The sequence below is a fragment of the Schistocerca piceifrons genome, chromosome 1 (genome assembly GCF_021461385.2).
Source record: "Schistocerca piceifrons isolate TAMUIC-IGC-003096 chromosome 1, iqSchPice1.1, whole genome shotgun sequence".
In the NCBI taxonomy this organism is placed as follows: domain Eukaryota; kingdom Metazoa; phylum Arthropoda; class Insecta; order Orthoptera; family Acrididae; genus Schistocerca; species Schistocerca piceifrons.
Genome location: NC_060138.1, coordinates 122,103,567 through 122,126,516, shown reverse-complemented (window position 1 = coordinate 122,126,516; position 22,950 = coordinate 122,103,567). Strand labels below are relative to the sequence as shown.

General features: G+C 40.2%; 1 protein-coding gene across 1 annotated transcript in view; it reads right to left on the bottom strand.

Annotated features, from left to right (window-relative positions):
* Window positions 1–22,950, bottom strand: part of LOC124787684 (baculoviral IAP repeat-containing protein 6) — a 329,612-nt gene that overhangs the window by 258,414 nt on the left and 48,248 nt on the right. Inside the window, exons 11-14 of the mRNA XM_047254541.1 lie at window positions 14,992–15,421; window positions 11,323–11,569; window positions 1,781–2,008; window positions 212–444 (exon numbers count right to left, since the gene is read on the bottom strand). Of these exons, the coding sequence (XP_047110497.1) occupies window positions 212–444; window positions 1,781–2,008; window positions 11,323–11,569; window positions 14,992–15,421 (1,138 nt within the window). The remainder of the gene's footprint in view (window positions 1–211; window positions 445–1,780; window positions 2,009–11,322; window positions 11,570–14,991; window positions 15,422–22,950) is intronic.

Here is a 22,950-nt window from a genome sequence, read left to right as displayed (position 1 = left end):
ATACAGGACTCAAATACCACAGCCATTAAGAAGCTCATTCAGCACATGCAAAAACACAGATATCAACCATCAATTATATCAATTTTCTAATGATATCAAAATCCACTGGCTAAAATAACTGTCAAAATGAAATAAAATTAAAAAATAAATTATTAGTTTTTCAAAGTAGCAAACACACTGTCTTGTCTTTCTGATGTAATTTCAGACATACCTTTCACTTCACCATCACACTGCATGCCAATGTTGAAATCTATTCCTTCATCTACTTGTGGCATCATGGTTTTCTCTTTCCTTCCAATCCCAGTTGCATTCTGTTTCAGGAGAGTTACTTGTATATTTGGTGGATTTGAACATGGAGAATGAAGGGAAAATTTCAGATCAACATGGCCAATGCAGCAACTACGTGGGAGTGTTATTTCAAACACATGTTCATCCCATGTGGTACTGACAAAGAAAAAAATACCCAATTGGTGATTATATTCTGCAATAGTGCATGTCTATTATCTACATATAAACATAAAACTTCATAAATCAATAACAAACAAACACAGTAAAGAATCCTATACATTTGGAATAATTTTTTCCTGGTATATGACTGCATTGTTAAGTTATGATGTTCACAAATAATCTAACATTTGCAAAGTGTGCTTCATCGAGGTTGTATATTTACTACTGACCAGTGGCACTTTAGCTGTTATACACTGATTTATATAGGCCTATTTTCACTTGTCGAGAAGAGTATATAATTGATGTTCAAATAGATGGAAGGACTGGTGACAAGATGCTTGCCCCCTTTTCCCTTGTGTAACAGTTAATCCTCTTTCGTTTTTGTTCCAATAACCTCTAATTTTCTCTAAGTGTCACTTTGTTTCTTCTCTACATTGTGCTCCTGTTTTATTTTTTTCTGTATTTAGATAATTCCAAGTTTCATACCTCTTAGAGCCTCTGTTATTTCTGATTCTTGAATTGACTTCCCAAAAGTTTGTCATTACATCTGATACTTTCCAGTTGTTCTGTGAGATTTCTCCGTTATTTCTAATTTTCCAACCACCCTTTGTAACACACACATAATTTTTCTACTAATGCTTATTTCTAGTGTGTCTAATGCATTTACCTTCTAATCCATTGTTAACCTCACATGCATATAAGAAATACACGTTGCGACATGGTTTCACACTCCTACATATTTATTTCTTATACTAGATAATCTTTACCAAACCGTTTGCTCTTTCCATTTTGATCATTCATTCATGTGTCACAGAAGTTTCAAATACATTTCCTAACACTATTTCACCAAGGTATTTGAACCTTGATCTTATCTATGTCACCTATTTCTATTGCTACATACTTGAGTGTATTTTTATTGCCACTTCCTTTTATATTTCTGGCTGGATCTTTTACCAACAGTAATTTTTTGCCTCTTATTGCCCAATCCGTAACAAGCCACTTCTGTAATCTGGTAATGCTTCCACAAAGCCCTATGCTACAACACAGTGCACTGTGTCTTTTTGGCCCCTATGTTTAACACTGCACCTGAGGGTGAAGCCCTGCAAGTGCCTTCAACCCATGGGCCTCCTGTAACAGCCACTGATATTTATATTGGCAGCTTACTACACTTTATTGTGATGCTCTGCCAAATCCGAAACTGACAACAGCTCCAGAAACACACTTTAACATACAACACTACAATTGTTCTTAAGAAATGAAAAACATGCTATGAAAATAAATTGCTCTTGAAGACGTAGAAATGAAATATCAATATGAAATTTTTAAGACTTACGCATCATTCTGCAATCTCCAGGACCGCGTAAGCTGCAGGTCATCACCCTGCTGCAAATGTTGAGGATGCCTGCGCTGTTTCTGTGCCTGCATTATCTCACTCCAACAGGGTGGCACTGCAGCTGCATAGCAAGGTGTTAAGTTTTCAAATAAAGTCAGCTCGTAGAGCTGTTGCAGGTCAGACATACTGAGTTCTGTTTTATTTGCCAGTAACTGGCTGCTGCCGGAACTGAAAAATACAGGGATAATACACTTTAACACAACACTACTAAAAAAAAACTGGAAAGCAGAAGATATCAGCAGTAATTGACGGATCACTGATGATAAGAAGGTTTTCATTTACAAAGCACAAACGAAACTTGAAAAAGGACCTAACATGAAAAGAGCTTTCAAAGCATGCTAAAGTTTTGCTGTTGCATCTACAATACTATACTGTAACATCATAAAATGAAAAAAAGTTCAGCTGATAGCGACAGTGTTGTGTGCTGACATTTTCAGTGGAATAATAAACCAGTCCACCAGGTTAGAGTTCCTGTTTCAAGACAGCATTTCAATTTTCATGAACATAAAAAGAATTAGTAGTCTTGTGTCATAATGTCATAAGTGTATGTAAGACAGATCCCTTTCTGTAGTTGAGGCTGACAATGCACACTCAACTCTGAGATAGTCAGTTTGAACATTGGTGGTGTAGTAAATTTTCATACTCAGTACTGGGTCAGCAAGACCAAAACTCTCCATGTCTCATGGAGTGAGGACATGTGGCACTGTTGATGGTGATCTGACCCTCAGCAAGGACATTAACTTCAGTGGTTCCCTTCAAGCCAGTCAGAAGATTAGGCTATACGGCAGCAATGGGTTTCACCCTCTTCCCCACAAAAAGACTTGCACTAAATAGTACACACACTCATTAAGTCACGTACACTGGATAGATAATGCCTAGGACACAACATTCACACTTTTTGAAGGGAAGCTGTCATGCTGTGCAAATAAAAAAAATCTGCCAATTATGTAGCTGAAATGCCCTTCAAGGTCACCCCCTCATCAATGCCAAATGGCTTGTGTACTTTACAGAAATGTGGAATGATATAAAAATCATGCTCAAGAAACTGGCAGTAATTGAGAAATTACAGCTCTGTCAACACCCTCAAACAATTTAGTACTTTATCTGTCCTTAGCAACCATAAAAGTAGTTGTTAAAAAAAAAAAGAAAAAAATTAGCTACCAATTGCACAAAAGAAATTTTATTTCTCGGCCAGTTTCAAGCACTTGTGTCCTCCTTCAGAAAAATATACCACAAATAAGTACAAGGTGGGTAAGAATATTACAATTTCGCAAGTATAAAAATTTGAAGGTAAAGGTTAGCTGGTTGGTTAGTTGGAGGGGATGCTGGGAGGAGGACCAAACAGCGAGGTCATCAGTCCCATCAGATTAGGGAAGGACGAGGAAGGAAGTTGGCCGTGCCCTTTCAAAGGAACCATCCCAGTTTTTGCTTGAAGTGATTTAGGGAAATCACGGAAAACCTAAATTAGGATGGCTGGACGCGGGTTTGAATTGTTGTCCTCCCAAATGCGAGTACAGTGTGCTAACCACTAGACCACCTCACTCGGTAAGATAAAGAGATGGTACATACCAAGAATTACATCATCATCAGTGAGTGTCAAAAATAAACAGGTGTATGCAACTTGATGCTGTAGTCTGAAAAAAATACAAGAACAATGTTTAATACAATAATAAAATGTGCCATCGCAAAAAGAGCTTGTAAGTGCTCACGCATGGATAATAGTGCATGTACAAATATGGTATAAGGAAATCAATCCACAAGTGCAGACATTTATGCAAGAACTGGAGCTAAGCAGCTAATGACAAGTGTATCTTGAGGTTAGTCTCAGAGTGGGGGTAAAAGTAACACAAAATAATAAAACAAAAATCTTACGTAACTGCAGTTGCTATGAAATACAAATGAAAATGTAAGTGCACATTACCAGCATATTAACTAATATATAAAATCCTATATATTAATGATAAATAAAATAACTTAATACAAATGGCATGTGGCAATATGGATGGGAAATTTTCTTCCCTACACGCAGACAGTTAGTTATAGGTCCTATTAATTTTCATAGGTAGGACATAGTTATTCGGTAGGTTACAGTCACTGCTATAACTGTGACTGCAGGTACATTCAGTAAGTTGCAGTCAATAGGTTGCATTCAGTGTGTTAGTTTCAATAGTTTTCAGAAAGTTGTTGGACTTTGCTACGTACAGCCAGTAAATCATTAGTTACACACTACAGTTTGGCCATACAGTGTTGCATTTAGTTGCTGTTGGCCATATACAGTTACTTTTAAACAGCTGTTCACAGCTATAATAAGTCAACCTTTTACTGTTTGGTACATTTGTTACATATAGTTAACTTTATCTTTTTTTACACAGCTTTTTTAGTATAAGCTGATCATCGATAGTTACAGGTTGTGCGTCATCAACAGTTACAAGTAATGATCCATTTTCAGTTGCGATTGGTTAGCCACTTACGTTAGCATTTATTATTACAGATACTAAGCCATCCACAACTTACAAGATAATTTTGCTTCAGGTGGTTAGTTATATACAAGCAATCAGCTACACACATTCTTTTCTTTCTGACATCAGTATTTACAGTTAACAAGCACATTACCCATACTGTTTCATCTAGTCAAATTTATTACACTTAATGCATACAATTAGTGTGAAAGGAACTATATAATTATTTCATGAAACATATTTAGGACCGTGTGTACATTCTTGAACTAGTTATTTCACTATATCAGACGTATACAACTATGCCCACATTTATATTATCCTATAGTTATTTTTGACCTTTTGGCTACTGATCCAGAAGTGTTTCTCTACTTACTTCAGTTATCGCTTTTGGCCCCTTGGTGCATTTTGCATGTTGTTTGCATGCCCATATTTCATGCTAATGATGTCTCTACACCAGTTCAGTGACCTTTTATAAAGCTTACCACATAATTGCTATGAATGTCGCTAGTTATAACTGTTTAACGACCGTATTCACAACCATGCTTGTATTCTAGTACTAGTTGTTTCACTGTAACGGAAGTATACAATTGTGCCCTCACTTCCTCTCCTCTACAGTTATTTTCTGACTCATCATATTAGCTACTGATTGAGAAATTCTCTCCACTTACTCCAGCTACAGCTTCCAGCCTTATGATATACTCCACACTTTGTTTCTACTGACAGGTTCCCTGCTAGCAAACTTCTGATTTCACTGTATCTGTTTCAGCAATAAGTTGCTAAACTTCCCATCCATAGTGCCACACATATCATTTGTATTAACTTATTTTACATATCGTTAATATGTAGGATTTTATATATTACTTAATTGGATGGTTATGTGCACATACATACTGAAACATAACAGCTAGGACCTTAACACTTCTTTAAAGTTCGTTACCAGCAATTTTTCATTCACATTAATTAGTTGAAAAGCTAACAGCATGTCAACAACAATCCTAAGCATAACCAGATATGGGCAATATCAGTAATACTACACTTTAGACATTGTGATCATGAAATAAATCTACACAATGTATTCCTTATATCTCAAGTAGACACTGTAATTGGCTGAAATATTTAAAACTATTCTATCCTCTTAATATTGCTAAAATTCTCCTACCATCATTGTTGATAACACATGTAAAACAGAAATGATTTGAAAGTATTTAAAAGTAGTAAATTCAGTTACAATGATTATCCACAACACACAGTTAAAAATTAATGTAATTCAAAAAACAAAGAACAAAATTCAATTAAAATAAGAGTTTAACTCTGTAAGCACAAAGCATTATCTTATCTGTCAGATTCAATTTTGAAAATATTGAATTACTGAAAAGAAGCACATTTTAATTAAAGTTACCTAGGAAACATGTTAGGAAGAATTTATATGATATATCTTACGAATAATCCACTAAAATGTACTGGTCTGACCTTGGCATCCAGAGCTAAAGCTTACTGGATTAACAGTCTTTTTGTTGTGCCTATCTGCGGCTCAACATCCCAATTATATGATGAGTAACAATCTACCCGTTTCATAATATTGTCATTAAAATGTTATATGTACCATTATATTTATGTATCTGACTATGTTCACTGTGAATGAAATTGCTCTGTAGCAAAATTCATGTTATGTAATGTAATTTTATTTTATGACTTGTTCAGTGTTATGTAATGTACTGTTATCTGTCAAATTCATTGTAATCTCTAATTTTCTGTTTTTAACAAGTTTGTCATTGTAGCAAAATGTGTATAAGACCTACGTCAGTTTTACTTGAAGTATCAATGCGGCACCCGTGCCAATCAGTTTAGCAAACATGTAATCGATTCTAAAAGGCACACACTGTGCCAACTTTGTACAGTTGTACCTCAAAATAAACAAGACAGAAACTCAAAATTGTGTGTGGCACAAATTGATATGGCCATTACTACCCACTTGGTCAAAGTTTGTAAACCAAGACTTCTGCTTATTCAGAACAGCAGCAAGATCAACTTTTTGAAGCAGACAACATAGGTTTAATTATTTGATAGCAGTCGAAGAACTTTTTATGGGGGAAACTTCTTAATATTTGTTTCTGTTTTATGGCAACTACAGTGGGGTAAGTTTCTGCTCTATTATTTTATCTTACTTTTACTCAGACTCCGAGATCAACCTAAAGTTACGCAACTCATTAGCTGACTTGCTCCAGTCCTTGCATGATCTCTGCACTTGTTGTTTGGTTTCCTTAAACCATATTTGTACATGCTCTTTTCACATAAACACATTTTATTATTGTATTACATACTGTTCTCGTATTTTTTTAGAAGTACAGTAAAACGCTGCATACACTTGTTTATTTTTTTTTACACTCGCTAATAATGCAGTAATTCGAAGTATATTTTTATACTTCTTAAACTTTAATATTATTAGCTAGCTAGTACTTTTTTATGGTATATTTTTCTGCACAGTCTTCTGAAGAAGGGCACCTTAGTCTCACCTGAAACCGGTGAATAAATAAAATTTCTTTTGTGGAATTGCATGGTTTTCCCAAGTGCAATTCCCTGATATTTCCAGACAAGTTTTAGCATTTTTCCCTTACAATGTTTGGATTCAAGGGTAAGTAAAGACGTAAGTTGAAAAAAAAATTTAGGACTTCTTTTGTAATTAACTGTTTTTAGATGGAGAAAGAGCTACTGTATTTACTCGAATCTAAGCCGCACTTTTTCTCAGGTTTTTGTAATCCAAAAAACCGCCTGCGGCTTAGAATCAAGTGCAAAGCAAACGGAAGTTCTGAAAAGTGTTGGCAGGTGCCGCCAAAACTAACTTATGCCGTCGAATATATGTAGCGCTACACAGGCACGCTTTGTAGGCACAAAGATAAAATACTGGCGTCAAAACCTCTGCGTCCTAAAAAAAAAAAAAAAAAAAAAAAAAAAAAAAAAAAAAAAAAAAAAAAAAAAAAAAAAGGGGTGGGGGTGGGGGTGGGGGTGGAAGACGAGTTTCTTTTCTCTGCCCCGAGTTTCGACCACTGCATTTTCATACATTATCCAACGAAGTAAATACAAATTCCGTATTGTTCATCTTCCAATGTAGCAGAATTTCAATGTATTACGAAAATCCGACTGGCAAGACTGTTTGGGATGTTTGTCAATATGGCCAACTCTATGTTCTGAATTTTTTCCTACCTGTGAGAAGAGATGGTTGCTAATAGGAACCTGATGAAATGTGAATCACATGCAGTATTATCACAGTCTAACATTATCTTCACCATAAGAATAATACGAATATAAACATTTTGCAGTGTATTCTTTTTTCGTGTTTGCTGCTATCTCATTTAAATACTGTCTGCCTAATAAACTACGAAACTTGAGTGAGACAACAGCAAAGGCGGAAGAATATACGTATCGTGTCATGTTTATATTCGTATTATTCTTATGCCCAAAACTCTACCATCTAGTGAGCAAGATGTATGAAACAGGCGAAATACCCTCAGACTTCAAGAAGAATATAATAATTCCAATCCCAAGGAAAGCAGGTGTTGACAGATGTGAAAATTACCGAACAATCAGTTTAATAAGCCACACCTGCAAAATACTAACACGAATTCTTTACAGACGAGTGGAAAAACTAGTAGAAGCCGACCTCGGGGAAGATCAGTTTGGATTCCGTAGAAATACTGGAACACGTGAGGCAATACTGACCTTACGACTTATCTTAGAAGAAAGATTAAGGAAAGGCAAACCTACATTTCTAGCATTTGTAGACTTAGAGAAAGCTTTTGACAATGTTGACTGGAATACTCTCTTTCAAATTCTAAAGGTGGCAGGGGTAAAATACAGGGAGCGAAAGGCTATTTACAATTTGTACAGAAACCAGATGGCAGTTATAAGGGTCGATGGACATGAAAGGGAAGCAGTTATTCAATCTGTATATTGAGCAAGCAGTAAAGGAAACAAAAGAAAAATTCGGAGTAGGTATTAAAATCCATGGAGAAGAAATAAAAACTTTGAGGTTCGCCGATGACATTGTAATTCTGTCAGAGACAGCAAAGTACTTGGAAGAACAATTGAACGGAATGGATGGTGTCTTGAAGGGAGGATATAAGATGAACATCAACAAAAGCAAAACAAGGAGTTAAGTCGGGTGATGCTGAGGGTATTAGATTAGGAAATGAGACACTTAAAGTAGTAAAGGAGTTTTGCTATTTGGGGAGCAAAATAACTGATGATGGTCGAAGTAGAGAGGATATAAAATGTAGGCTGGCAATGGCAAGGAAAGCGTTTCTGAAGAAGAGAAATTTGTTAACATCGAGTATAGATTTAAGTGTCAGGAAGTCATTTCTGAAAGTATTTGTATGGAGTGTAGCCATGTATGGAAGTGAAACATGGACGGTTAATAGTTTGGACAAGAAGAGAATAGAATCTTTCGAAATGTTGTGCTACAGAAGAATGCTGAAGATTAGATGGGTAGATCACATAACTAATGAGGAAGTATTGAATAGGATTGGGGAGAAGAGAAGTTTGTGGCACAACTTGACCAGAAGAAGGGATCGGTTGGTAGGACATGTTCTGAGGCATCAAGGGATCACCAATTTAGTATTAGAGGGCAGCATGGAGGGTAAAAATCGTACGGGGAGACCAAGAGATGAATACACTAAGCAGATTCAAAAGGATGTAGGTTGCAGTAGGTACTGGGAGATGAAGAAGCTTGCACAGGATAGAGTAGCATGGAGAGCTGCATCTAACCAGTCTCGGGACTGAAGACCACAACAACAACATTCTTATGCCTAATAGTGATACAGTCAGAAATGAAGCACGGCAACTGACTAGATTTTTAAATCTAAGATGACTAATTTCTGTGCAGAATTTGATGTATTAAAGAAGCGACCGCAAAGATTTTCAAACGGAGAAAAATTTTCGCCTAACTCTCGTTCAGAACATGTTCTGTCATACGCAGTCTATTATTTGGTTCTTGTTGATCATTATCAAAGAAAGCAGCAGTGTAAGTAACAACAAATAGCAGTCTCTTGCCATTGTTTCGCTAATGAGATGATTCCCCTCCTTTTTGTTTTTTTTAATTGTAAGCGGCGGTAGCGCGCACAAAAGCAAGCCATGCCGCGAGCGGCGACACGCCGTAAACACGCACTATCAGAATGCGACAAACAATGTATGACGCAGTACAGTAATGCATTTTCAGCTTAGAGTGACGTAAACACCTGTAACAAAGAAAACGGCACTTATCAGATCAAAGCAAAATAAGCAATCGATTCAAACCAGACGAAGCACGTGAAAAAGGAAGGGTACCCGTATAAATATGGACAGAACGCCTGACGCATAGCAATGGCTACCTGGTAAAGCTGAACTGCTAAGATTACGACTCGAACCAAACTACTGTATCGTCTTTCATTCGACCTAAATTGGGTCTAATATTACAATGGACCAACTTTGTTTTGATTTGGAGGTGCAGCCTAAAACTTTTCTCTGCCCTTGAATTTCGAGTCTCAAACTTCTGGTGCGGCTTAGATTTGGGAAATTTTTTTTTCCTTTATTTCGAGTCTCATTTTACAGGTGCGGCTTAGATTCGAGTGCGGCTTACATTCGAGTAAATACGGTAAATGGTATGTGTGTTTCATTAAGACCACCGATTTATTTCAATAAAACAACACACATTTGGTGACAAAAATACACATTTCATTGGAGTCGGAAGACAGATTTAAAATACCTTCAATGATTTCAGAAAAAACCTTAGAAAAAATAGGCCTCTTGAAAGAAGTGTACAAGGCAGGGTAGAGATGTGTAAACCAACACTACAGGTGACCGCCAATAAAATGTTGGTTCTACTATGTTCTTTATTGTTGGTTATTACCCACTGTGTTATGTCTATTATTTTACAGGTATTGTTTGGTATTTCTTTCATGAAATACATAAGTACATAGTGTACAAACTGACAATGACTGCCACAATTTTATGCTTGTTATTGTCCATTCTTTGTAATATATAAATTCTTTCAAAGTGCCAAAATGTACTAGAAGAAATAAAATGTCTGTAAAACGCCACACTATACAATGCACTTGCAGTGACACAGTCGCAATTCCTGAACTCCATTGCCTGTTGCCTGTGGGCTGCCAAGGAGCACCACAGTCCTGGGTCCATTATGCCACACACAAACAGACCTGGCCTGCAAACAGAGATCGGCAGGCCCAATCCGTTAGAGATACCCCACAAAATGGCCTGTGGTTCTGGCCCTTCATGGAAGTCCACTTGTACAACCAGCTATTCACGTGTCACAGACACCATGTTGATGAAATGAGACTGTAGTGATCTATCCATGCAACAGATAACTTGCACAAATACTCTGAGAATCAATACTAATGAAGATAGGTAGCAACTCACCGTAAAGATGATTGCTGAGCTGCAGACATGCACATAGAAAAGACAATCACACTCTCACAACTAAATTTTTGGCCAGAGCCTTTGTCAGAAAACGAAACACACACACACACATTCACATAATCACTTAGACACAACTCGTGCAAAAATGATTGCCACTCCATCTGCTGTGTCAACGGTCTCTGAGAATCAGATCCAAACAAATGACTCCTCATACGTCCCTGCCTCTCATCGGCAGCTGCTAGGCTAGCGGCAAGAAGTGGTGCAGCACTGACTGCAAGCTGAGGGGAATGGTAGAAAGGAAAGAAGCAGTAAGAATGAGAGAATAGGAAAGCGGGCTCATGTACTCAGCTGCACCCAGCCAGCAAAGATGCATGACATCTCAGTAAACAATTTAATCTGCTGACACAAAAATGAATTTTTTCCAGTGTTTTTTTTCTCAAATTTCCCTGATTTACCAAACACATTTGAAATTCCCTGGTTTCCAGAATTTGTGGCAACCCCGAACTGATTTTTTTTTCAACAATTTCAACAACAAATCACCCCAAAAAATAATTACAATAAATCATAATAATAAGTAACAGAGTTAAGCCAAAACAATGACTGCTTGTAACAAACCTGGAGGATGCGAGTCCAGTGGGGGATGGTGCTCGAACAGGTTCTGCAACATCAGCAGCTGGTGCTGCACTAGAAGGTCCTGCGGCATCTTGCATGCTAAATGTTGACCTCAGCTGTGTAGCAGAGGTACTAGGCATCATATAACTTTCTGATTGATCATCTTCACATTCCTCTGTGAAGCCTTCATCACTCATCACAAAGAAATGGATACTTCCTTTCTCTGTGCAAACACACAGCCTTTCCAGACCTTAATAGCATAAACAAAAGATCAGTTTTCGAAACAAAACACACATACACACAATTAAAAAGAAACAGCACAACAACAGGTTTGTATTGACACAAATATGAATGGAAACATAAGTACATATGTGAATGTGTAAAACACTGATACGTTTTGAAGTCCTATTTGAAGCAAAACTACACATCCTCGCAGAAAAAGTAAAGCACCCAGAAGACACAATCAAATGTTAATGTAACTTCGTCTATGTATACACCAGCATATGAACGATTATAATTGCAATCCTCTGTGACAAGCAAGACAGCCACCAGAGTGCATTAATGTCATTTGTGTTTAGTGTAGTTATCAGGCCTGGCAGGATATGTAAGGGGGCACAAACAGCTTCAGATGTTGAGTGATTACTGACACAGACATGGAGGTGTTGCGTACTTGTGTGAGACACTGTTAACAGCACCTGACAGAGTGGAAGTGGCCTCATTGTAGGTCTCCATTTGGCCAGCTGGTCAAATCATGCAATATCCAGATTTGTGGGGCCTTCAGATTTGACAGCAGCCCAATGTAGGAATGCACACGAACCTGAGGGCAACCACATTTGTCGTCAAGGTTCTGGTCGACTACCGCAAGAGGGGAAGTGCCATACTGTGCACCAGGCACAACACAGTCCCTTCACATCTGCGTCTGCCATCCGAGAACAAGTGATGGACTCCCTGCAACATTCTGTGACCTTGTATGTTACATCTCACGCGACAAAATGGTAGTGTCATTTCCAACAGAACAATGTCCATTCACATGTGGCTCATCTCTCTATGAACTGTGTAATGGCTATGAAGACCCACAGGTCTGTCCCCAATTAGAAACTATGTCCGTTCAACTCCATCTGAACCAGATTTATGCCACTCTTCTCAACTGAATAAGTGCATGCCTCCAAGCCAAAGGGAATGCAATGTCCTACTGGTAAGGGGGCTCGTACTCGTACTCGTACTCGTACTCATGAGCCAAGTTATTCATAAACTTGACTTAATTTTGTAATCTTTGAAATAACATCACATACCTTCTCACCTATGAATTTTCGTTTTGTTTCAATTCCCCTTCTGCATGCTTCACTTCATAGTGTGACAGTGCATTACACTTTCAGTATTCGTACCACCTTACGACGATCATGGTAGCTGATACATGTAAAGCAGTGTACATACAAGGAGCAAATACTGTGCGCCCTGGTCTGTGTTTGTAAAGAGGGCGCATGAGCAGTAATAATGAGAGCAGAGGCAAGTGGTCAGGGGATAAGCACCACTCACAGGTGCAATTTTGGGCTGAGCTGCCAGCGTTGATGGTCGTGTACATGAGGTGTGCTGACTTGTGTGAATGAATGGTGTGTGTTTTTCTCCCTTTCCCTGATGAAGGCCATGGCCGGAAGTGTCTTTTTTAATTGTGGCTGTCTGCAACTTAATGTGTCATCTTTACAATAAGCAGCAATTTCTCTTTTCCTAGGTTGTTCTGTTAAAATATGTTTCACTGCAATGAATCCATAGAAATTGCAATAACTGCAATCTCTGTAAACGCATAAAAGTTATGGATTTATTAATATAACTCTATAGGTGATACAGAATCTGTCCCAAAGGCCTTTCTTTCCCCAAATGGATTGAGATGTTGCACCATGGACAGCAGTACGAATGGTAACAGATTGGAAACAGTTTTGGGGAAGTGAAACTTTATGAATAACCAAACAGGAAGAGCCTTTGAGAGTGAGTATGTGAAGTGTCCACACAGATTTTCATACCTAGAAACATACAGTGCAAATGGTTTCACCACGAAAAATGAGATTAAAAGCATTACTCTTTCCCTTTATCACTCTGTGAACTCTCCACTATTTGCAAGGATAGATGTAGACAAAAAGTCCTTACTGTCAGTCATCTTTCCTAAATCACCCCACATTACTCCACCTACAGCAATTCATACAATACTATGCGTTTAAATGACTGTGCAAATAATGCTGATGGCTCTGACACGGTTTGTAGCTAATGCAGTTGTATGCAGTGAGATTGTAGCATTACAAAATTGTTGAACAATGCAGGAGAACTGCAGATCAACACTTTTAGCAAAGACAGACAGCTGGCCAACAGAAACCAACTCATTACATTAACAAGTATGTAAAAAGTCTGGCAGCTTTACAACACCATGGATGAGTAATCACTGGAGAATCAGACACAACCATAAAATACGCAAAGGTATTCATCCAAAGTAACTTAAGATGAAACAACCATACATATCTAGTTGTCAAAGGTACAGATTCATACAGATTCACTGGACAAGTAATGTGGATAGAGGTTACTTACAAAAATATTTTCCTATCTATCATATTGTCTGCCAATCTGTAAAACATATGAAGCCGGTTCAGTGGAAGAGAGATAAAATTCAAATGACTGTATCACACTTCACTGCTGGTTTGTTTCTGCAGAGCATCAAAGAAATGCTTGGCAGTCACTAGTGGATGGTATTACAAGACAACTGCCGTGATCATATGTAGAAAAGTAAGAAAGTAAGTAAGTAAGTAAGTAAGTAACAGTAATGGAAATTTCTGGATGGAGCAATACATAAAATGGAGCACAGAAACACATAAGAGGAAACAGCATTCACACTATCTTTCGAATAACGCTCCTTTTCTAGCACAAGTACAAGTCTTGCCATGATCACAAGAATGTGTGTTGGGTGAATGTGTGTACTTGTGCTAGAAAAAGAGGTACTGCTCAATAGTTAGTGTGAATGCTGTTTCTTGTTACATGTTTCTGTGCTCCACATATTACTCTCCTACAGGTGAATGGTTGACTTTCCTTTATTTTACATAAAGTAGGATGTGTGTAAGTCACTTAACAATCAACAAACACTGAGAATGGACACAGAGGAGGCCGAGTTGGAAAGACCTATGTTGGTCAATGTTGTTGTTGCTACTGGGAATTACAGATATTAAATTCAATGTCCCTCGTGTAACAATGTCAACCAGAGAAAGGAGCCAGCTTTGAGCTTTTCAACTAGCATTTGTTACAGTTAAAAACTAACATAAGACTAACAAATGTTTCATGTAAATGATACAAACCATTTTGCCAAAGAAGACACTACAACGCCTACCTGGGGTACAGAAAGCACACACTTTTACAATGAGGCTGCAGTGCCTGCTCACACTGTGTTATTGTTTGCCCAAAATGATTAGTGCACATACTAATTTGTCTAATGACTTCCAGTTTCCACCAGTTTAGAACTACAAAGTTGTGAGGTCATGAGGAAAAACTAAATGGTTTAGAATTTAAAAAAAAGCAGCTTCCAAAGAAAGCTCAGTTCTTGGAAGCGTAAAATCCAGTATACGCTTTGTATATTGCCATCAACAAAATAAATACTAGTTCACCTAAATTAAACTACAAAAAATATGGTTGACTTACTGTTGCAGTAAGCTGCCGAAACGTATCTGGTACCACTCTTCTCAGGCACAGCAACTGCAACTGTCCTCAAGTTAACAAGACTGGCAATTCTCACACTCCCATCTCTGCAAATCAGTGCTGCCAATCCCTGAGGCATACCCTTGACTGGACTGCTGGGAATTTCTGGTCTCGAACTCTCATCCCGTTCTGCCAATGGAAGCAACGTAACTTCGGTGGGGCATTCTCCTATGTCACTTAACAATCGAACAGCCACTGGTTCTTCATCCAGTCGAATTGCTTCTCCTGCACTTCCACTAAGGTCAAGTGAGTAGACCAACAGTGCTCCTGCAACTGATGCGCTGTCCTTGCCACGAGTGCTGCTTCTGGTTGTGCTACCTCTGCCTGTGTAAGAAGGGTCATGTCTCGGCCCATCAGGTGGTTCTTTTGGCAACTGCAATCAATATTACACAGTTATTTTCCAGCGACTTCATTCCTCTGAAGGCTTTGGCAACACACTCCTACACAACGTGCCCAACTAACAGCACATATGTTACAGAAAACAATAATATAAACTCCAAGATGGGAACACTAAATACAATGAGGATAAACAACTCTGTGTCTGCAGTCAAATGATTTATGGTGCAAAGATATACTGGCACAGGGACTTAAGTAGTTTTAAAGTTACCACTCTCTTCCTAGAACAAGAACATACATTCATATACAGACACCCAAACACCTCTTGCAGCCATCGTGGCACTGACTGATAAGAAACTAGTGTGTTTTGTGTCAGTGTGAAGGGATGGTACTTAAACTATAAAAAGAACGGTTACCTTTCCTCATTTTTATTTATTGTCCATTATATGGGTTGAATAATAAGACATCATTAGAGTTTTCAAAATGAATCATGTAATGAACTGGTGTAAAGGAGTGTGTTAAGCGACTCTGTGTGTGTGTGTGTGTGTGTGTGTGTGTGTGTGTGTTTTATTTATGAATGTCAGAAATACAGACAAAACTACATAGATCACTTTTATGACAAATTACATTCAAGTAATTACAACAATTCAATGCTGAGAAGAAACAAAGAAAGAATGGAAATAATTTTTTCAAATGAAAACAAAAAATGACAGACCGCAATATAAATAATAAACATTGCTGAAATAAACTACACAATTTAATAGTATCCATCTAGTAATGGACAACATCTATAGCACTTTTATTCATTAGCACCTATTAACATTTTGTACAAGATGATCTGTATGTAGTGGTAGTCTGTTCACAATCTCACACAGCTGATTTTATATGGAAATCCAACTTTCCATATTTCCCTTTATTTATGAACACACGAGTGCAGCCTATTCAATGTTTTTCACATGTGCCACAAATAGTCATGTTGAGGTGAAATGATAAGAGAGTTTGTTGCAGCAATGTAAGCTAGTCTTTCCGTTTGTATCTAATGCAAACTGCGCCTGCCTAAAGCTTGGGTGAACAGAGCCACTTTAGGAAGCTGTTTGCAAATTTCGGTTTGGTATTAGTACAGGGTGTTAAAACAAAAAATTATCCAATATATCAGGGGACAATCTTATACATCAAAACAAGAAAAAAATGTCTCGCAACACTGGGCCCTATAAAGCATACCTTCTGACATATTACCACTTGTTCAGAGGAGGTGCTCAACATTATGTCCATTCATTTCATTGCACTTTGGTGTAAGGACTCACGCACTCTTTGAAATTGCCCTGGTTGGTTCTAAACGTGCTGAGATGCACAGAAGATACAATTATGTAATGTCTGCATACCACTTATTTCAGTGGCATAGACCAGTTACTTCATGTGTCCCCATAACCAGAAGTCTTGTGGATTTAGATTTGGGGAACAAGCAGGCCAAGGTATGGCACCTCTACGGCCAATCCACCGGTTTACAAATGTTCCCATCAGGTGCCAATGCACAATGCAGAGACAATGCGCAGATGCGTCACCTTGCATGAACCACATCTGTAGTCCGTCCTGACACGACACGTCCTCCGGAAAGATAAGCAATACATTCTTCAGAAACCATGATTATGAGCCCCGGTTAATCTCTGTGATAGCATGTATGACCTTGGTAATCTATCACCAAGAATGCCTACCCATACACTGATTGAGAATCGATCCTGATGCCTTGTTTTATGAACCGCAAGGGGACTTTCATCGACCCAAACATGCTGATTATGGAAATTTACAATGCCATCTCATCTAAAACCTGCCTCAAAAGTAAACAAAATGTTGGAGGAAAATTGTGGATCTGCACCACACTGCTGGAAGAACCGCTGGCAGAACTGCACTCTGGCAGGATGGTCTCGTGCCCTAAGTACCTGAATGTGCTGAACATGATAATACAAATACAACAATTGCTCATGAAGTACTGCCCAGAACAGAGGATGACTAACACATTCAGCTACAGCTATTTGTCGCAGAATGGTTCCAAGGTTGTTGTCCACTGCACCTAGAGCACACTTCTCCATTACGTCATCTGAACTGAATGAGCCCTTCCACTGTCTACTTTGATGGGAGCTAAGGAACCTGTTTCCCCAAGACACTGGAACAATTGACTTAACACCTTGAAAGATGGTATCCTGTGTGCTGGAAATCTTTCAGTGAACGGGTTCTGGGCTCTCAGATTAATTCCATCTGCTAAACCATAGCAGTAAATCATATCCATCATTTTGGATGTGGAATAAACGGCCTCCATTGCTAGGTTGTGTCAGAGTATCTACAAGAGAGAAAACATGTACTACACCACAAACAGCACAATAACATGTACTTTAAACATGACCTGTAAGTAGGCCAAACATCAAGGTACGCACCTGGAGTTAGCAGAAAGGTACACAGACAGAAACAGATATAACAGGACTACAGAACAATCACACAATGTAAACGAAACAACTCACTGCAGACCTCTGAGCCAATGAATGTTTGCACTGATACTGTACAGCAATATCCCAGCACACTGTTATGCCTTGTATGACAACATTGTACAACAATGGTGCTCATATCTGCAACGACATGTTCATATGTTCATGATGCTGTCCTATCTCACATTATTCCACACAAGGGGTTGTAATTAACATTACTTATCAGGTACTCATCTGTAGTAGGACAAGCAATGAATTGACATGGATGACATCACAAGAGCAACTCCTATGAACACGTGTTCATGTGTCACATGTCAGAACATACACTTTGTAGGGGCAAACAATGGAAAACCCAGGATGGAATGTCGGAAAGTGAGCTTTCGGCCAACATGGGCTTTGCCGAAAATAGATGACAAAACACACACACACACACACACACACACACACACACACACACACGGCCACTGTGCCCACCTATGACAGTCTCTGCACCTGACATGGGATGGGCAGCAATCAGGCGTGTAGTGAGATGGGGAGGGGGAGGGAGGGGAGGGGTGGAGGAGGGAAAGGGAGGAAGGAGGGGAGGAAGGAAGTAGGGAAGGATGAGGGAGGGACGGGGAGGAGGGAAGGGCGAGGGGATAGCTGGGTCGGGATGGGGGTAGATGCACATGCTGGCTGTGGAAGCATGGAGAGATGTATTGGGGACAGAAGAGGGGCGCTAATTGTAGCATCAGGTGGGTGACGGGGGAAACAAGAGAAGTAGAGAAGAGGAAGCGCAGGATTTATGGCATTTAAGCATAGTACTGGAATGGAATCAGGGAAGGGGATAGGCAGGTGGAGAACGAGCTAGTGAAGGATGAGGCCAGAGCAGGTTACGAGCAGGTTACAGGTGTGAAGGATAATTTGTAGAGTGTATTCCTACCTGGACAATTCAGAAAAGCAGGAGATGGTGGAAAGAATCCAGATAGTAAAGGCTGTGAGGCAGTAATTAGAATGAACCACATTGTGCTGGGCAGCATGTTCAATAACTGAGTGATCCAGCCACCTCTTGGCCACAGTTTGTCAGTTGCCATTCATGCAACAGACTGCTTGTTAGTTGTTATGCCCACACAGAATGCAGCACTGTGGTTCCATAAAGTGGGTAGATTACATGCTTCTTTTTAACAAGTTTCCCTGCCTTTGTTTTATTTTGTTTTGTTTTAGGGTGCAAAAACAACTAGGGTCATACGCACCCATGTAAAAAATATAAAACACGAAGACAGAGAAGAGTTAAAAACATCTACATGTCAATCCCAATCAACATAAGAGAAGACAGCTAAAAACAGGGACATGGAGAAAGGTCTATAACATACACCATAGAGAAATGGAGGTCCAGAAATAAAATTTAAATGGCCTTCACCATATGGCTACGACGGACAAAAAGTAAAATTGGTCAACAGCCCAAGTGTCGTTTGCTGAAATAGCCAATAACTCATATGGCAAACCCAAATGGGAATGTGAACGGTTAAAAAAATGGGCATTCTGTTAGAAAATGGCAGGCAGTTAAGAGTTGGGCACAATGTGCACAAAGTGGTGAGGGAGAGCCACTTAACAAATGGCAATGGCTAAAAAGGCAGTGTCCAATACGCAATCTAGTTGAAATGACCACCTCGCAGCATGAGGTCCGAGAGGAGGTCGACCAAACAACTGGGAGAGGCTTAATAACCTGTAGATCATTCCCATGATGGGAGGACCAGAGGGGATTACAAAGTGACACCACCTCCTGATAGATGGCGGCACAGAGATCATCGGAGGGAATATAAGAATTAGTGGGCTGAGGTACTAGGACTGCAGACTTGGCAGCAGTGTCAGCAGCCTCGTTTCCTGGCAGATCGACATGACCAGGAACCCGCATAAACCTCACAGTGGCTCCATCAAGTGTGAGCAAGTGACAGTTTTCCTGGACTGTTGCACTAAGGGATGGCAGGTGTACAGTGCACAGAGGCTTTGAAAGGTGCTAAGAGTGTTAGCAGATGACACAATAGAAAAGCATATGTTGCTGGATGTACTCTGTGGCATGATACAGGGCAAAGAGCTCTGCTGTAAATGCTGAGTAGTGGGCTGGAAGGGGATACCGAAAAACGCCAGTGCCAATGATAAGGGTACACCCAATGCCATGGTCAGTCCGAAAGCCATCAGTGTACACAGAGGTACAATTGCGAAGTTCCATGCAAAGGTCATCAAACTGAAGGCGATAGAGCGAGGCTGGAGTAGTGTCCTTCATAAACGAATGAAGGCCAAGGTGAACACGGGCCGCCACACAAAGCCAATGTGGTGAAAGGTTTAGATGAAAATGATTTGGGTTAAGGGGGAGCTCGACATCATGGTCATCAGCGCCCTGACGAAAATACAGCATGCTAGTGTCATGGGTGGGGATAAAGGCTGTCCCCACATGCGGAGCAGTTTATAATGTGCTAAAGTGTGAAAGGTCTACACCCGCTAGGAAAGTTGCAGGTAGCATGAAGTAAATTTGCTGGAGCAAGAGCCAAATGCGTACCCTAGGAGGTAAAAGAGAAGAGGGATGCGCCCCATACTGGCGATCAAAGGAGCCTTTGAAGGAGGCGGCATAGGATGTGGCCACGCATGGCAGACAGATGGCATACATACCTGCCGATGAAAAAGTCACAACAGTGGTAGGAAAGCAGTAGTTCAGCAGCTTCTGCATACAGACTTTCAAGCAGGTTAGTGTAAAAGGTGCCAGTGGCCAAATGGATGCTACGATGGTGGATAGTACTGAGATGGCGTAAGAGGGATGGATGTGCAGATGCGTAAACAAAGCACCCATAGTCTAGTTTTGAACAAACAAGGGACCGGTCCAAATGGAGGAGAGTGGTTTGATCTGCACCTCAGTAAGTACCATTGAGGACACATAGGACACTGAGGTAAGGCAAGACATGTGGGACGTCCAAGAGTGTTTCCTATCAAGCATGAACCCCCCAGGATTTTCACAGTTTCAATGAACGGAAGAGTAACAGACCCACGACGTAAAGATGGTGGGAGAAACCAATTGTGTCGCCAGAAATTCATACAAACGGTTTTGTCAGTGCAAAAATGAAAGCCATTGTCAATGCTCCATGAGTAAAGATGATAGAGATATCACTGGAGACGCTGCTCAATGAGACAGGTCCGTGGAGAACTGCACCTAAACTACACATCAACAAAAAGGGAGCTGGAGATGCCTGACGGTAGACAGACCATTATAGGATTGATGGTGATAGCAAAGAGGGTGACGCTGAGGATGGAAACCGATGGCGCACCAGTTTCCTGGATAAAGGTGTCCAACAAGGCAGAATAAACAACGGACCTTGAAAACTCGGATCTGTTATCAATTCCTCAAGGAAATGGGGCAGGTGAGCACCGAAGCTCCACGTGTAGAGTGTACGTAGGACAGGTGTCTTAGACTTTCTCCAAATCGAAAAACATGACCACAGCCTGGGATTTCCGCAGAAAACCATTCACGACATGGGTGGACAACGTGATGAGATGGTCAACTGCAGAACACCGCACTTGAAATCCACACTTGCAGTGGTTGGTAAATTGCGTGACTCGAGCCACCTTACCAGTCGGGCACGAGTCATATGTTCCATCACGTTGTAAACACAGCTGGTGAGAGAGCTGGGGTGGTAGCTAGATGGAAGGTGTTTGTCCCTACCAGGTTTAAATATGGGTATGACAGTGGCTTCTCGCCAGCGTCTGGGAAACGTGCCCTCTGCCCAGATGTGGTTATGTGTACTAGGCAGAAAGTGCTTGCCCACAAAAGAAAAATGCTACAACATCTGAATGTGAACAGCGTCTGGCCCTGGGGCAGAGGATAATGATGAAGTGATAGCATGATCTAGCTCCCTCACAGTAAAGGTGGCATTCTAGTAATGACAGTTCTGAGACGAGAAGTGTATCGCCTGAGCCGCCTCTGCTCATTTCCGATAGAGAACTGCAACAGATCGCAAAATTGTCAATGAAAAGGGAGCCGGAAGTGCTCAGTGGGTTGCTGAATAAAGGTGTCTCACAATGCAGAACCCATACGCACCCTGAAAACTTGGTCTTTTATGGATTGCTGAAGGAAACAGTGCATGCGGCCATGGAAGCCTCACGTGCAGAGAGTATGGAGGATACTAGTCCCCCAGCAGGTGCTTTACGCTTTCTCCAAATCGAAAAACGGCCACAGTCTGATATTTTCACAGGAAACCTTGTACGACATGAGTTAACAATGCGATGAGATGGTCAACTGCAGAACGGGGCACTCAAAATCCACACTGTGCAGTAGTTAGTAAACTGCGAGACTCGAGCCACCATGCCATCTGGGCATGAGTCATACATTCCATCACCTTGCAAACACAGCTGGTGAGAGAAATGGGGCAGTAGCTAGAAGGAAGGTGCTTGTCCTTACCGGGCTTAGGTATGGGTATAACACTGGCTTCACACAAGCATCTGGGAAACGTGCCCTCTACCCAGACACGGTTTTATGTAAGGAGTGAAAGTGCTTCCCCGCAACAGAAAGGTGCTGCAACATCTAAATGTGAACATTGCCCGGCCCTGGGGCAGAGGATAGGGATGAAGTGTAGCATGATCTAGCTACCTCATAGTAAAGACGACATTGTCACACTCGCGATTATGAGAAGAGAAAGGTACCTTACGAGCCTTCCCCACTCGCTTCCGATGGAGGAAGGCAGTGTGATAATGGGAAGAGCTCCAAATTTCCGCAAAACTGCGGCCCAAGGTGTTGGAGAGAGCAAAAGAGTCCACAATGACATCATCTGTTACTGTCAGGCTAGAAATTGGTGAATGGATCTTGGCATACACAACAGACAGGGGGTGGAGTTGTTAAAAGAATTAGTGAATGATATCCAGTCAGCTTTTTGCAATCCCGTAAAACACAATGACACTGTGCACACATTTGTTTATAATGAATACAGTTTGCCATCATAGGATGACAGTAAAAAATGCGGTGAGAACGTCTCCAAGCACGATTTGTGTCACGGCATGCCTCAGATCATCATGGAACTGGGACACGGCGTGGTAAAGAGGAAGTGCGAGGAATGGAAAATTTTGC